At 48.9% G+C, this 17,109-nt stretch overlaps 2 protein-coding genes across 2 annotated transcripts in view; both read right to left on the bottom strand.

Annotated features, from left to right (window-relative positions):
- LOC135400531 (uncharacterized GMC-type oxidoreductase Mb1310-like) overlaps positions 1–16,002 on the bottom strand; it is a gene marked incomplete at its 3' end in the record, with an annotated part of 45,761 nt that extends 29,759 nt beyond the window's left edge. Inside the window, exons 1-6 of the mRNA XM_064632362.1 lie at positions 15,862–16,002; positions 11,782–11,956; positions 9,440–9,589; positions 6,507–6,709; positions 3,964–4,153; positions 951–1,303 (exon numbers count right to left, since the gene is read on the bottom strand). Coding sequence (XP_064488432.1) covers positions 951–1,303; positions 3,964–4,153; positions 6,507–6,709; positions 9,440–9,589; positions 11,782–11,956; positions 15,862–16,002 — 1,212 coding nt within the window. The remainder of the gene's footprint in view (positions 1–950; positions 1,304–3,963; positions 4,154–6,506; positions 6,710–9,439; positions 9,590–11,781; positions 11,957–15,861) is intronic.
- A 108-nt stretch (positions 16,003–16,110) lies between these two features.
- Positions 16,111–16,599, bottom strand: LOC135400532 (uncharacterized protein K02A2.6-like). The gene has a single exon (XM_064632363.1). It carries the CDS (start codon positions 16,597–16,599, stop codon positions 16,111–16,113), a length of 489 nt encoding a protein of 162 aa, XP_064488433.1.
- Positions 16,600–17,109: the final 510 nt, after the last annotated feature.

Below are 17,109 nucleotides of genomic sequence, written 5' to 3' on the forward strand. Positions count from 1 at the left end.
CTTGTGTATGCACCGTCGCTGTAGTTTTGCACAGCATCTCCCGGCATGCGCGCTGCTCCCTAGAACTTTTGCAAATGGCCTATTGTGGTCTGATAAAGCTGCCAGTTGGTTCGCTTGATGGTATGCGGTGTAGCAGGCTGACGTGATCGTAGGATGCCGATTACAACCGACAAATGATCGCTTCCAAGAGTGTCGGCGTCTACACCCCATGTGAAGAGACAAGCCACTGAGTTGACACACTGGTAACATGAAGACATGAGGAGAGGTTTGTGGCTTGAGGAACTGTAAGGGAAACCGTCGTATAAGATAGTTAGAGTCCTGTCGCCGAAGAGGTTCGCAAGGCGCTGTCCTCTTGTATCGGTGCGTGTGCTACCTCAAATGGCATTATGCGCGTTGTAATCACCACAAAGCACAAGCGGCGACGGGCTGCTCGCGATAAGCGTACCCAATTCAGCAATGTCGTAAAGAACACCAGGGAACAAATAAAGGGAGACAACCGTGAGATCAAGGGAGCCCAGACGAACGGGGCAGTCTAAATCGTCACCAATACACTGCGTCCGGCGGATTACCGGAATATCAGGCCGGACAAAAAGCGTGATATGACTTGTTCGTACTCGAGGTTCAGAAGGGAAGGGGAGGAAGTTTGAGAGCCGAAAATCATCTCTGATGCCACATTCAGAGACTCAGAGCAAGGGAGTTTGCGTCGCCATACGAATTCGCGAAAAACAGTCGTCTTCGATTCGAGACTTCCAGTATTCCATTGAAAGATTGTCGTGTGGCGATAAAGGGCTGTTGGAGGAAGCGGCAGACGATTAGCCATCCACGGGTGGAGAGGGAAAATGGCGCAGAAGAGGCTCAAGCGCTAGGACAGCTTGAACAGCCGACAGATCACCCGAAGCAGGGATTTGTTGGACAACGGCGCGCAGGGCAGTGAACATCATAGCGATTACTGCGCCAAAGGTGTGATCCTCTTTCTCCGGTCGTGCTTGGGACGGTTTAGATGATCGTGGGGAACTGTCTTCAGGCGCCTGTTTTCCCGCTGGCTGGAGAGTTTTTACAGCAGGTGCAAAGGCAAACAAGCTCTGAAGACGGTGTGTCGGTTGCTCGGTGCTACCCGAGAGACACGGGAAGTGGGCTTGTCCAGGGGGAGGACGCCGTGAAGGTAAGGTTGGTGGACTCGAGTTAATATTCAGGATACGTCGTCGGTGCGCACTGAGTGCGGCCTTGGCAGCTCTACAAGCACGGTAGGTGGCGGTATGCTGTCCACCACAGTTGTGCACCTTGGCTCTCGTCGGGCCAGCCACTGCATTAAACCTTGCGGGCATGAACACACTTTTACATCGCTGGGAGCCTCGGCACTCCCTGGCATAATGACCGTATTTCTGGCAGTTAAAGCATTCAACCAGGGGGTGGGGGGGGACATGCACCGAGACAGGATAGTAAGTGAAGCCAGGTCGCAGCTTAGCAGGGAGCACGCGGCCAGGGAAGCACGCGGCCAGGCTCCGTGTATGCAGATGACGTCGCCCTTTGGACAGTAGGAAAATCACGCCCGGCTCTCCAGCGCCGACTGCAGCTCGCTTTAAACAATATCCATACGTACCTGACGCACCTCGGGATGGACCTTTCACCCGAAAAGTGTGTCGAGCTCCCTTTCACGCGTAAAGCTATGGCCAATTTCCCACTTTGGCTTGGTTTAAAGAAGCTAGAACCAGTACGCTTTCACCGCTTCCTTGGCGTGGTAATCGACTCGGACTTGCGCTGGGCTCGGCACATTAAACACCTTGAAACTAAAGTGCAGCGATGGCTCCCCGCAATCCAACATCTTTCTGGCCCAGGATGGGGCTGTGATCAGCGTTCCCTGCTCGCGGTTCACGCGGCATTGGTGAGGGCAACTGTGCTTTACAGCCTTCCCATTCTGCACAGGATATCAACAACTTCATTAAATACGCTTCGGTCCCTGTTTGCTCGAAGCCTTCGTCGATGCCTCGGAGTTCCAAGAATGGCTGAAACACGACAAGTACTGGCTGAAGCTGGTGAGCTCCCGATTGAAGTTCTCCGTGAACGGGAAACGGCTCGGCACTACCTTCGTTTGCGTGCTCACATTCCCCGCCACCCGCTCCTCAGGAAAATTCGATACCGCCCTGGAAGCGACTTCTATCGAGTAGCGCAGAGGACACGCCAGACTCTCACTGGCTTCATAACTAAGGACACTATACCGCCGGAAGCCCCCTGGTCTCTACCAGTACCGCCCACTTTTGTACGCCTCCCAAACCTTCTGCAAAGAAGAGATCAGGTCCCCCCTCAAGTCCTCCGAGCCCATTTTCATGCTCTGGTAGACGAGAAGTTTTCTACGTTTACGGCAGCATATACTGATGGCGCATCCCGAAACAACAAGTCCGCCTCAGCCTTCGTCATTCCATCCGAAGGCGGCCAGGCTGAAAAGTCAGAACAACACGTGATTAAACGATGACGTTGGCGGAGCTGTCGCTCTCGGGGGAATAGGCTACCTCTCTGTTCACCTCATTGGCGCCGCTGACGCGGAAGAAGTCGAGGAGCTGAGCGTCGCTCAACTTGCGGGGAACACCAACTAACTATTTTACCCGTGGGATCCCTATATCCACAACATTTTCCGTTCCTTTACACCTATTCTTTCTAGAGGACTAGAAAAACAAGTTTCGGAGTACCGCCAACCGCTTGGCTTGACTTGGCTTCGCCTCACGTAACCAGGCAACGCCGCGCTTTTGCTTCCACGCCAATTGGGCCAGCTGTGTTGACGCTCTGCGACAAATGCAATTCTATGTAAACTCGTGTGAGATTACCTGTGGCAGACTATCCTAGACGGTACACACACACACACACACACACACATACATTGGATGGTGATGGGGTGGGCGATTCACCGCAGCTGAGGCGGTAGACTGCCCTATGTCGCGTTGGGAGAGGATGAAGGGATGATGATGGGGGGCTTTTAAAGATCAGTCGCCAGACCGGTGGAGCACAAGTACTCCGCCAGAAGGCAAAGGCCCTGCGTCTGGTGGGCAGCGTTCGACCACGGACCGAGGATCTTCGCTAGGTTGAACGGCCGCTTGTCAATGCGTTGCATAGAGACTTCCATTAGTGCACGCTCGTGGTGGTATTGCCCACAAGCCAGGATGACGTGGCCTATACGGTACATAAACTGCTGTGCGTACAGATATACGGGCATAGCCAATTTCAAAGCGAAATAGGACCTCCTAGGTAGGGACAATATGATATCAGTTATACAATAATTTGATTTAAAAACGCAGACGTCAGAGTGTAGTATTTTAATCAACAGTGATCTATGGGAGCATTACATGTACAAGAACTAACTAAATGAATAAATAAATGGAAGGGATATGGCGGATCATGGTCACGTGGGTGGATTCGGCCAATAACCACCGCGGCGGCAAGGGAAAAGGCTAGCAGTACTCTGAAACTTGTTTTTCTAGAGCTATAATTCTTTCATCTTCCAATTACAACGACTACAGACGCTGGCCTTCTTCAATGAGCGCCATATTCTACATTTTAACATTTTTTTCACTCTAAAGTAACCAACGGCTTCAACACCATTATACCAAAAAGGCCAGCTAGATCTGGAACCTACCGCGAGGCAAAGTGTCCAACTTGTACCGGACCAGAGAATAGTTCTGAACTCGGACCACCTCGGACCCATCGAAATGGCATAAGTTGACCTGGTCTAGCCGAGAAAGCTTTGCACCCAAGTCTTATTTCTCGGCTTTGAACTGTTCTACTTTATTGCTGTTCCTCACCACGTGGAAAATACCCAAAGCTCGTTACCGCGGCTATGGCATCGTTTTTGAACGCACCTGGAACGACTCTTATTGTCTTGTTCTTACCAGCACTGATATTGTTGTGTCTTCTATAACTTGAAATTATCTAACGAGTCAGTTAGGAGGGACGATGGCATTGGTCATCACTTACCGTTGTTGACATATTCTGGAATCATGAAGTTTTCCACATCCTTGAAGTACGGCAACACGTCCTTGAATGCCCATCCGGTTGCCCCTAGCTCCTCCCAGTGATCGTAGTCCATGGAATTACCACGTATGACTATCATGAAGTTCAAAACGCTAGATCCTCCCAGAGCTTTTCCACTAGTCCAGCGAGATTTCTGAAATATATTCTTTGAAATGACCTTTTTGTCGTAAGAATGCTCATGTGCACAGAAGTCGGTTGCTTCTCTGCCATAGAAAATGTGTTATGCTGCTGTCATGCACAGTGGGTACGGCAACTGCATAAGCCGGTTAATGGCAAAAAAAAAAAAAAAGAAAAGAAAGAAACAGAAGGAACAGGTGGACCCATGCAACAACCTTGTTATCCCTAAAATGTACGAAGACTACTACTGCACTAGTCGCTGTCCAGCGAGGCACTGCAGGGAGACATCAGAAAATGCCCATGAGTTTCGAGCGCCCCGGAGGAACCATAGCAGCACAGTTGTGGCCTCACCGCGCTCAGTACATATAGGGCTAAGTACAAGCGTCGTTCAAGGTAGACCGGCACTTCTATTTCTTTAAATACAATTGAAAATTCGGGAAGCACTCAATTACGTCAGTTTTTCAAAGTATTCTCGGTGCTCATCTAGACACCACTACCATAGATGTGGCAGCTCTTTTGATGCCTGTGTCGTACGTAGACGTGGGTTGCTGTCTTAGCTACGGCATGATAAATCTTTCTGTAGGGCTTCATCTGTGTGAAGCGTCTTTCCTCGAAGGTTCTCTTTAAGGTACCAAAACAAACTGTAATGGCTTGGAGCTAAATCTGGTCTGTAAGGGTCATGGAACAAGACATCCTGGCGCATTTCGGCTAGGGTTTCTAACGTCAAATTCGCAGTGTGAGGCCGTTCATTCTCGCGAAGAAACATGACAATTCCATGCAACATCCCATGCCTTTCCTTATGAATTGCGTTTCCTACTGCACCCTTTATCAACCTGAAGTAGTCCTGCGCATTACTCGTGCTTCCTTGCTCGAAGAAGTCCATGTGGACGATGCCTCACATGTCTCAGAACGCAGTTCCCATGGACTTCCCTGCAGAGGGCTGCATCTTGCTTTTTTTTTCTTTTTTGGCGGTGGGGAAGCCTTGTGTCGGCATTTCATGCTGCTTCTTTTTGTCTCGAGGTAAAACGATGCGTCCAGGTTCCATCACATGCGATGATAAATTGCAAAAGCACGTCCTCTTTGGGTTGAAACTGATTCAGCAGCAGTGCAGACACTCCCATGTGCGCTCCCTTCTAGTCACAAGTGAATACATGACGGGGATCCCTTCTTGCACAGACTCAGCGAAACCGTAACTGCTCGTGAACCGTCGTCTCCACACTGCCGACACTAGTATTACGCTGTGCTGCAATGTGACTGAGCTGTCACTCGGCGTGTTTTGACGATGGCTTGCTCAACGCCTGCGATGCAGCCTCCAATGTTCACTACCGTGACTGCAGTCGGACCAACGTGTCCATGCGGTTCATTTGTCGCCATAGCCTGTCCTTCACCAAACTATCTGCACGGTTCGTACATTTTTCCCCTCGACACTGCTTGTCCTCCATACTGTACCTGTAATCCTTGCCGAACCTCAGCTGGTTTGACGTTCTCCTGCACAAGAACTTTGATTGTGCATCGCTGTTACAGACGCACTGCTCACTGCCATGATACCTGGCGCTTCTGCAGGTCTCGCTGACCGGGAAGGATTGCATTTCGTGCTCCGAAAGGTTTATTCAATTACATTTACGCATTGATTTTTTTCTTTCTCGAGCAAAAATATCGGTCAGCCTTGAAGAACCCTCGTAGTACCGAGGGGGAAAGCTCTGGTTAGCCCAGATGAGCGAGGCGCCGCCGGAGACTGAAGCGGCGTATCGCTGGTAGTCGAGGGAGGATGTGTTACACGACCGATTCTACGTGACACGTGGGGTACAGAGGGGAAGACAATTGGTTCGTCTAAAACAGGAAGAGTGGAGTTTGTGCCACATTCGGCCGCAGGCGATGATGCGACGTCTCCTTGCTATAAATAGATGATGATGGAAATCATTGTAACATAATGCAGCATACAGCGCAGCCTCGAGAGATATCACCGATCCCCAAACCTAGTTTTCGCCACTTGTCGCCAGGGCGGCGCCTATATTCGGGCTCGGCGCATTCACGGCTTGCTATGTATCGCTCGCAGCTGAGAAGCAGAAAGGCACACTCAGATTTTATCTTATTGGCTTTTTTGGCTAAGGATTTCCTCTTTCGCATATTTGTTAACGATCCAGATAACCGGGATAGAAATAATATTAAGAAGTTCCACGGATAATGCTGACGGGCAGACGCTATTCTGGGTAATGCAATACAAGAAACGGACGAAATGATGCCATTTTTTTCGCCAATGCGTCAGGAGCCATACCTTGGCAAGGCTTCCCGCAGTTTATTTGGCACAGTACCGTAAAAGCTACAATCATTCTGAAGCATTCAGGATTCGGAACACGATCAGCACTCACCTTGCCTTCGATTGAAAGACAGCTTTTTTTCTGTGGCACTGTCCTGTACTTCCAGTCGAAATGCTCATTGAAATGCAAAAAGGTGTACAGGGGAATCTCTGTTGTGGCGTCTTCAGCCTTTCCAGCTTCGATTACGAGTACTGTGATGTTGGGATCTTCTGATAATTTGTTGGCCAGGACACATCCTGCAGTTCCTCCTCCCACTGTAAAGGATGTACTCAGTGTACAACGACATTACAAGGGAAATAATTGATCAGGGATGTGTGAGACGATTCACTTCCATGCTTTTCTCCCATTACTAGGTCAAGCTGAGCATGACAGCGCAACGCGAAGCTTCACTGAGCTAGTAGGACAGCGCCCTCTAAAAAACGAAATTCAATTCAATTGTGAGAAATTCAACACAACACACGGCCATTTCAGCTATTCAAACACTGGACCTGCCCCTGATCTCCTCAAACAGGAAACCACAACCTACACTCCCCCCGCCTAGACACATACGCGGGAACCCAGGGAACTCGATACCCTGATCTCCATAACACAACTCACGAAGTTTACAGGCGATACAAATGATACAAGGAGAGATAATGCGAGCTGACCAAATCCACTAGAGTGATTGCTGAACGAAAATGGAGATTGCATGAGTTTAAATTGATTAATATCTACTGTAACCAGCTGTTTGTTCCCAAGACCGGTTTTCAATAATGCAGAAGGCCACATTAATTTTTGATCTATATATTTATTGTACGTAGGTTAAGTTGTATTCCATTCACCGGGAACAGCGACAAACAACCAATTATAACAGCATGCGCTATACTCTAAGGCTGCGTTCACACACGGCAACTATGAGTAATATTGGTGATTGTGACAGTCGGCCAACACCAACAAACTCCACCAACTCGAGTTACTGAGAATCACTCCTAGAGCGAAAGCTTCAGAAGTTGTTCGTACACCGGCCAATCAGCGAGAGGAGCGCAGGCCAGACGACTCCCGAGGGCTTGATGTGATTTTGTTCGGGCCGTAGTACGTGGCATGGGTTCAAATCCTCCAGGTGTAGCTGAGAAATAATTTTTTTAGGCATTTTTTGAAGATAATGACGATCTTTTGCAGAAATAAACTGGCTTAGGTTTGAATGATGGCAGTTGGAAAAAAGCTCCATCAGTTGGATTCGAACCCGCATCCTCTGATAGTCATAATGTTTCCTGTGGGTGGAGCTACCGAGTTGGTACAGGTCATGACAAAAGTTTACGGAACACGCGAGCGGTGTATTTTCTCCTCGGTACGACACCCTATAGCGGCAAGCGGAAGCTGGCGAAATCAGGCCAGTTCACTACCTCAGAGGGGTGGACAACTGCGCTCTTAGCGACACACAGCGGTAGTTTCGGTATGATTACTGTTGTATGTGCCCGCAAAGTGAATTGGATTTTATTGTTGTGCTCGTCAACATCATGGACGTATTGCATATTGCACCCCAGAATACTGAGGAAAAAGAATTATTTTTCCGCGTGTCGTACTTGGCGAGATACAAGCCGTCGAACACACTCCCGAGAAAGCGCAGACGTCAGAGACCTCAGAGTTGCCGTTGGCAGACGTAAGCACATGACTTCTCACGCGCTGCCTCACTGGGGGCGAAGCCTGTGATGTCAGGGCCGCATCAGTTTCGGTGTTCGGTATTCGGGGTGCCCGTTTTCTCCTCTTGTATTGCGCTCTTCGCAGCGAAACTTTCAATGCAGGTCGAGATCGGTGGAAACAGCCGTCCTTTACGTTTATTTGAGATAATTAGATGATCTGTCGCAAGCGCTTTAAGGCATGAGGGGCGTAAAAGAGTTACGAATTCTCATCTGCAGGTATTTAGTTACGCGTGTAATAGGTGTAATGCACCTTCTACGCCTTGTAGATCTATTTACAATTGATTGTTCAATACTTCTTCATGAAATGTGCAGCGTTAATACCAAAGCGCACTGTTTTGCAGATGATGGCGGGTAGACGTACCGCCATCCAGATACCTATATCCATTGTAACGTCATTTGAAGAATTGTAGCACCCAATCAGCCGACAACGCGGAGGCACACCTGACATTCTGCTCAACACTCTTAAAAGTGAACTTCACCGCCTAGCAGACTACCTGCTGCTAACTACCGTCCCGAACGAAACCGTTCTCGTCCCTGATTTTTTGAAAACTGGAGGCGGAGCCTATTTTGTAGCGGTACATAATAGGCTCCGCCTCTCGTCATCAAAAAATCGTGGTCGAGGACGTTGTCATTCGAGATGATGGTTGGCTATCACTGTTAAGACAGTACTTCACCACATAGCACGCTCCCAGCCAATCGTCATTCCGAATGATATCATTCTCTGTCTGAAACTGGGAGGAGGCACCTATCTGGGACATTATGCTTGTCCCAGATGGGCTCCTCCCTCAGTTTTGAACGAATCATGCACAGAATCATATCATTCGGTATGGTGGTTGGCTAGGAGAGTGCTATGTGGTGAAGTTCTGTGGGAGGTACCCGGGTTCGAATCCCAGTGCCGGCTGTGCTGTCTGGGGTTTTTCCTGGGTTCTCCTCAGACGTTTTCAGACATATGTCAGCACAGTTCCCTTAGAAGTCGGCACAGGACGCACATTCCCCCAGGGCGTCAGTCGTGATGTTGCCCACCTCTGCAGAGACCGACATCGGCAAGCCCTTTCACCATCCCCCACCACCACTACCACCATCTATTTCAACGGTGTAGGAACGTGCTATATGTGGTGAAGATACGGACATATCGAGTTCACGTATACAAAAAGGTGCCATAGCCATGTCCGTTTGGAGCCGACACAGTCGGCCTGCCAGCTTGGAAGAGTCCATAGCTCCTTTAATGCGCACTTACTTGTATAGCCTATGCGGAATGCGACGTCTGCTCCCCATATTCGTTCTGGCGAGAACGTGTAAACTCACCGATAATGTAGTCGTACCGGGGTAGAATAATGCCCCTGTCGTAATACGTGTCGGGCGGTGGATTCGTGAAAGTCGCCGTAGCTAATAAAACCATCAACTGGAAGGTCGTAGATTTTGGGGTGTAGGGCAACTGGACGTCCATCTTGTCCCCTGGAACAATGAGGACCGCAAATTAATCACCGCGACCGCGCAATCTAATCGCGCAGACTGTATCGTTTGCACTAGTTGGTTGAGGGACATTTCGGACCCTCTACTGACAGCCGGTCCGAACGACGCTATTTTGATTGTTAAGGGAGTGCAAAGGGCCGTTCAAACAGAATGTTCAGATTAACACGTCTGATGAAAGTGTGTGTGTGTGTCATTTTACCGAACTGCAGAAAATGTTTTCATGTGCGGCAGTACGTTTCCCAGAAAGAAAAAAAAGTGACATAACATAGCCCCGCGTGTTCACCTTTAAAGGAGCGTGGAAATGATAGGAATAAAATATGACAGGAGAAGTAGAAATTACGATTCCGAGCGCTGCGATGCATATTCACACAAAAAGTTTGAGCGTAGCGCGCAATCCTGGCGCGCGCGAGAGCATTGAATCTCGCGGCAGAAATGACTCCTCTCTCGGCTGCGAGCCGCTGACGGCATGTCGTCTCGCCGTCTTTTTCTTTCTTTTTTGCTATTTGTTTGGCGTCACCGTTACGGCGCCGGCAAGGCGCCCGAGCAGGAAGCGTCGTTGTTCATTGGACGTCGTGGAAGGGACAGGTGATGAACTGAACACTCTACAGGTGAGGCGACACGTCTGCTCGCCTTACAAACGTCTTATGCAGTTGGAACCTAAGCTCCGCCAGCTTCGATTTCGGCACACGAATGTTCCAGAGACAGGCAAGTGATGCTGCTAAGTGAACAAACATTCCGATTGAAATATAGTGCGTCTTCTTGGCTACAAATCCATAGTCATGAAGACAAGGCGCAGTGACTAGTGTTTTCATTTGAAGAGGTCGTCGACCATCAGACTCCTCCGCGGCATTGCCTGTCGTTAAAGGTGTAAACCAAATCACGCTAGGGACAAATTTCTCCGTCGTCCCAACGACACCGGCGGCTGCCTCGACGACTACAGCACGCAGCAATTTTCTCCAGAGCTTGACTGAAATTCACCAAGACTGGGCACGTCCACCGAAGGTTATGGACCGCGACATTGCTCTAATTGAGCTGAAGACTGCGTTGAAACTTGTGAATGTGCGATCCTTCCCGGAACCAGATCACCTATCCGCAAAATCACCTATGCCGCACTGCGAAACCTTGACAAGCGGTCACTCCAAGCTCTCCTTCATGCGTCTATAATACGTTTATACGTCTTGGCAACAAGGATCCGTACCATCTACCTGGAAGAAGGCATTAGTTGTTCCCATCCTAAAACCAGGTAAACCCAAATGCCCTATTTTCCTTTCGCCCTGTGAGCCTGTATGGGAAAACTGATATAGAGAATGACTTTGCATCGCCTCGACTGGTGGCTCGAAAAACGTGCGTTCCCTCAAGAAATGGCTGGATTTTGTCGCCACCGAAGGTCCATGGATCCAATTCTAGACCTAGTCTCTACAGTGCAACATGCTTGTGCTCATCGGCGAATCGTTGTATCGGTCTCCCTGGACATTGAGCGCGCGTATGATACCGTCTCGCACATCAGTGTGCTCCACGGGTTGCGGTTTTTTGGAGTATCTGGTCGCCCAGCTGGCTACACGATTTCCTTACGGACAGAACTGTGGCTGTCCGCACATCCCACGGCCAAAGCCCCAAGCACTCTGTTCATCAAGGCGTACCACAAGGAAGCATTCTCAGTCACTATTTAATGTGGTAATGGCAGGACTAAAATAGATAGTTTCTCGCAACGTAGCATTCTCAGTACATACCGATGACGTTGCGATTTGGACAGTATGCAAGTCACGAGCAGCCATTCAGCGACGTTTACATCTACTCTGTAAGAAAAAAAAAGAAAAAGAAAAAAATTCCTACCCAAGCCGGTAGAACGACAGCATTTTCGGCTACCATTTTGGGCCAATCCACGTGCGCCTTTTCCTCCTCGAGTATAAGCGCTGGCGTCCCTTTCCCTTGCTCCGCCCTCAAACGTATGCTTTAGGAAAAAGAAGAAAAAAAAGAAAACTTGAATTTCCTACCAAAGCTGATTGAACGACATTTCCTACTCTGTAGTTTGTTTCTACTCTGCAGTTTTACCCAAAAAGTTAAAATTGGTTTCAGTAGAAATGTGGTTGCAAAATCGCTCTACCAAAATTGATAGAAAATTCTACCTTTTTGTCTCAGAGTGTAGCCTTAAATAATGTCCAGCTGTACCTCACGCGACTTGAAATAGACCTTTCGCCCGAAAATTGCATCGTGCTCCCTTTCACTCACAAGGCTACGAGAAATTTTCCTCTTTGGGTTGGGGCAAAGAAGCTCGAGCCTGTATGTTCCCATCGCTTCCTTGGTGTTCTCCTGGACACGAACCTGCGCTGGGCTCGCCACCTTAGGCACCTTGAAACCAAAGTGGTGCGATGCTGCAATTCAACATCTTTCTCGCTTAGGACCAGGCTGGGGCTGTGATCCATCCTCCCTTCTAGCCGTTCACTTGGCTTTGGTGAGGGCGACTGTGCTTTACAGCTTTCCAATCTTGCACAGGGTTTCTACGACGTCCTTAAATACCCCTCGGATCCTGTTTGTCCGAAGCCTTCGTCGCTGCCTTTGAGTTCCAAGAATGGCTGAAATACGGCAAGTCCTAGCTGAAGCTGGTGAACTCCCGGGGGACGCCCTTCGTGAGCGTGAAACGGCTCGACACTTCCTACGTTTGCGTGGGCACATTCCCCGACACCCACTTCTCAGGAAAATTCGATACCGTCGTGAAAGTGGTTTCCATCGCGTAGTGCAGAGGACAGGAAAGGCTCTCACTGGCTTGATATCTAAGAACGTCACACCGCCGAACGGTCTCTGGTCCTGGTCCCCACGGGACTGGGTCGTATTCACCGACACATCTGCGCTGCAAGCAATTGAAAATTCTGGCATCCGAGGCTCATCCGGTTATGGATGTGTTAATGGCTTACAAACTTGTCTACGAAGCAGGGCACAGGTTGGTTGCCCAATGGGTTCCAACCCATTGCGGAGTTGAAGGCAATGAACAGGCCAACAGGCCGCAGGAGCAGCTCTCTCGTCTCGGAGACGGATTGCAGGAGACGGACAGTTGCAAATAACCTGTCTTATTGTCTCCTCGTAAATACTGAAAGACTCGGTGCTATCCTAGGAAAATATTGTACAATCTCATGTTTGGGTGTGCCAACAACAACCATAAATGGAGAAGTTATGATGACAAGGGATGCTTCCCTGTGGGTGTGTCAACCAACCCCTGCCCTGTGCGTTTCTTAATTCTTAATTCTGCTATTGCGCTTGAGTTAGAACGCACAGTGAGAACATCTTTGCTCGCAGAAGCTGTACACCCCAAAATACCCTTAAACTTTTTGGCAATGAAACCAGTTACAAAATACAACAAACATTCAGCCACACGAGGGGGGCTATTGTCGTAGCACGGGAACATCGCATTGTACTCTTAGTCCCAGGTTTCAACATATGAGAGTCAAGTAGCTTCTTTAGCCGGGCAAGTTTTGTAGGTTCTAATTGATTGCGTTGAAGTCAGCACTGTTTCCTAAAAATGCAGTAGTGTGCATCATGCCGCGTATATGCTTCTGCTATGATTGCTTCGACCGCGGAAATCACCTTGTTAGCTAGAATCTTAGACGCGTAAGCTATCCTGATTTATCCCATGGGTTGCTATCCGTTCATAACGCACCGAGTTATCGCGTCGTGAAATTCGTTGCATTGTAAATTTTCACCTCGCTACCAAATCGAATGTAGTAGTCGCATCGTCAGCCGCAGTCCACAAGCGCGTGGTTTACGTCAGCGCTACCCAGCGCGAGAATCAAAACATTCATCTTCACCAATCAACCAAACCCATTTCACGCCAAAAACGAACATTTCCACAGCCAAAAGAACATTTTCACGCCAAAGAGCGTTTTCCCGTGTTCTAACAGTGCAGAGGTAGCAGAATACCAACGGGATGGACACTTGTGTTTCTGTTTGCGTTTCTGATAATGAATATGCACTTGACTTACAAAATGCTGACGTATACATATATTTATAAGTGAACTTTCTTATTACTGTAATCTTCACAGACATCCACCAATTTGCCTTCATATTCACACCGAATATTCGAAAATTAGCCACAAGTACGAACTGGAAGCATAGAAGCAAGCCACGAAATGTGGCAGTGTGCTATTTCCGAGCGATCTGCCTATAGCGGCGTGGTGGCATGTTGCTCGAGTGGTAGCGTGCTGGGCCAACTTCGCAGGTACTGTGATGACATTTGTTTTGAAGCATCTGGGGAAAATTCACAGAAAATCCAGAGAGCACAGCTGGCACAAGGATATGAACTCGGACCACCCCTCAGTCTTTGCGTGGAATGCCATCATCGTGGCCACTAAGCCACGGCAGCTACAGTCCGAAATGTGACTACGAATTGTTATCCCATGGGGATATCTTCGGAGGTGACACCCTATAGAATTCAAGCAGAAGGAACAAAAGGCTACACTGGACACTTAATTCTACTTAAAGACGATGTTTTGCAAACCTTTTTTCCGTTGATATTGACGTTACCAAGCGAAGAGTGTACTTCGCGATGGATGCGTGCATTGTGTGAAACGTGAACTTCTGTAGTCGACTGATGGCAACCACCTGATGCATGTCAATTCAGTGATAGACGCCGTTAATGATGCCACTTACGTTCGTGTTGTCTGCCTTCGAGATTATTCAGTCCTGAGTCCCATGCGTGATATGTGCCGCTGTCCTGAACTGTGAACAGACAGAGCGTATTTTGTTAGAATGCATGCGCGATTTCACATCTGGTGTTCGTTACCAGGTTGACAGACTCAGGCGGCATATAGGTCGTACACGTGGAAGAACTGTTAGCGTAGTAGTAACGCGGTTGGCAATTTGGTGTCAAGGAAAAGTTTCGCACATGTCACCTCCATCCCCAACGTTATCTTCTCCCTTTTTTTGTCTAACCTTTTGCGCTTGCGTCCACCTCGACAGACGACACGTACTGTAGCACGATAAATGCAAAATGCAAGGAGTGCAGTCTGTATCCAAGGTCCCGCGACGCTGACTTTGGGACACAGGCATCCACACACAAACGATGAGAGCTATGAGTGTTACACAGTGCCGCTTGCTCACATGGATATGGTGTAGCGCGAGGGATCCTAGGGTACGCAGTACGAGAAACCGCCTACAGCAAACTGTCGAACGTGCCGTGTCCATTATTTTGACATGACAGAGGCAACATGACTGAGTCTCGCTACAAGACAAGATGGATAGAGAACACGCACGAGGGATTCAATAATGAGTCATAATAAGTCATTCATAAATTCGAGAGGACACGCGAATAGTTCGAAACAGAGAAGGAGAAGCTGGAGGAGCTCGTAACATTTAGTCGCCGCGAATGTATCGCGGCGACAATACCCTGTTACGGTTCGTGAGAATTGAGCGCCGCGAAATTAAAGGGTTTTACCCTACAACGACCATTCTTCCTGATGTGGAAAATCTGAGCTTGGGTAACCATTAGAGGGACAGGACAAACACACCACTCGTGTGTATGTTACACTCTAAATCCTGTGACGGAAACGTGCTGGCTAAAAAAGTTCCCTCAGAAAGTACAGCCGGTACACAGCCGTAACCGTCTGGAAACAGCCGCAACAGTTATGAAATAGCAAGCACAGCGATCCCCATCGCAAATTTCAGCTGGTACAAAGCCGTCACGTCGGTATGAAACGGCTTCGTGCCCGCTGAATAATATGTGTGCCTCCTGAGCCGTGTACTCGTGTGCTTGCTGAATAATGCGCGTGCCGGCCGAACATGTGTGCCTTCGTTGGAGCGTATTATGTTGCTCCGCGCTCCACCGGTGAGGAGTGACATGGCATCGCGTATTCTTCCGCAGTGCATTCTTCCGTGCTTTCTTGCCAGTTGTCTGCGCTGCAACGTCGCCTTTGAGAAGGATGATGAAGTGTATCCGAGTGGGTTACAGCAACATAACACATTTAATACTGATCAATAAGGCTACATGTCGAGTACGAGCGAGTGGCTCCGATGCTCGAAGGAAACCGACTGACTTGCGAGGTGAGAGTCCATCCCTACAGCGGAGGTGCACTCTGACCCGATGTTATGGGCGCCCCGAATGTGGGCCTCTCCGTGTGGAATGCACCATTGGCGTGGGTGCCGAGACTATCGTCTTTTAAACCGCATGCCTGGCACACAGCACTCCTCCCCCTTTAGTATGTCACCGGTTGTCCGTAGCGTAGTGGTGACCTCCTGCATCGTCCTGATCTTCTAGGTAGACGAACCGGAGTCAGGAGGCTTGGGTTGTGAACTTCCACATCAGACATCCAGGTGTCATCCTCTGTGGCGATCCGCGACGCAGGTCGTCGGCGCAGTTGGTCGGCGTGACGCGTCATGTCTCCGACCGCCGTTTTCACCACAGCCATGTGGGATCCTTTTTGGTTCTGTACCACTCCCGGAATCCATTTTTGTCTTCGCCCGTAATTTCGAGCGAACACGTGCGTCCCTGGCCGAAGTACACCTGTTTCCGAACTTTATTCTTTTTCTGGGCTTGGTCGTGCCCGGTCAGGTTTTGAGATAGCTTCTTTGTGCAGTTCTTGGACGCTGATGAGGTCCAATCTTGACCTGATGTTGTACCCAAGTAGCATTTGCGAGGGCGATTTACCGGACACAGTGTTTGGTGATCGACTGTAAGAATGCAACCAGCTGTCCACATTTGTGCGCAAATCCCCAGTCTTCATTTTCTTCAACGCATCCTTCACCGTGCGTACCGCCCTTTCTGCTAGTCCGTTTGACTGCGGGTAGTATGGGGCTGTACGAATATGTCGTATCCCATTAGCTTTCACAAAATCCTGGAATGCTTTTCCTGTGAATGGCGTGCCATTGTCTGACACTACGCAGTATGGAATTCCAAAGCGTGCGAATACACTTCGAAGTTCCTTCACCGTTTGCTCAGACGAAGCATTCTTAACCGGAATTGCTTCAATCCAACGTGAGAAGCTGTCCACTGCGATGAGTAGCATCATTCCCTCGATTCGCCCGGCATAATCAATATGCATGCGTGACCATCTTATAGTTGTCGATGGCCGGCTCACATGTTGAGATGGTCCTCTTCGCTGGCTTGGTTTCTAGTTATTATGAGAGTTCTATGACACGCGCAGCATGGATTGAAAACACTGATGCACGAGCTGAAGCATAGTTCACTGCTTAGCGCCGAAGCAAAAAAGAGTCCGGTATAATTTTGACTGTCGCTTCGTAACGGAATCAAAGTTTTGAATTATGATAACAAGTATGAAATCAACATAGCGTGTAAGGTAATGTGAAGCAAGCTTGTTTTTTAAATTTTAGTGCCCCTTCAATGCACTATGACCTTAATGTCAATAGCGGTTCATTCAACCCTTCCCACTTCTGACAGACAGATACACCCGCTTAACCGGTTTTTGAACGTAACCTCCATAGAAACCCGCCTGAAGTACTCGGAGGGTTTGAAACATTAAGGAGTTTTAGGAAATCGGCGCTCCGATGCAGACTCC

This window comes from Ornithodoros turicata, chromosome 7, assembly GCF_037126465.1.
Source record: "Ornithodoros turicata isolate Travis chromosome 7, ASM3712646v1, whole genome shotgun sequence".
NCBI classification, from domain to species: Eukaryota; Metazoa; Arthropoda; class Arachnida; order Ixodida; family Argasidae; genus Ornithodoros; species Ornithodoros turicata.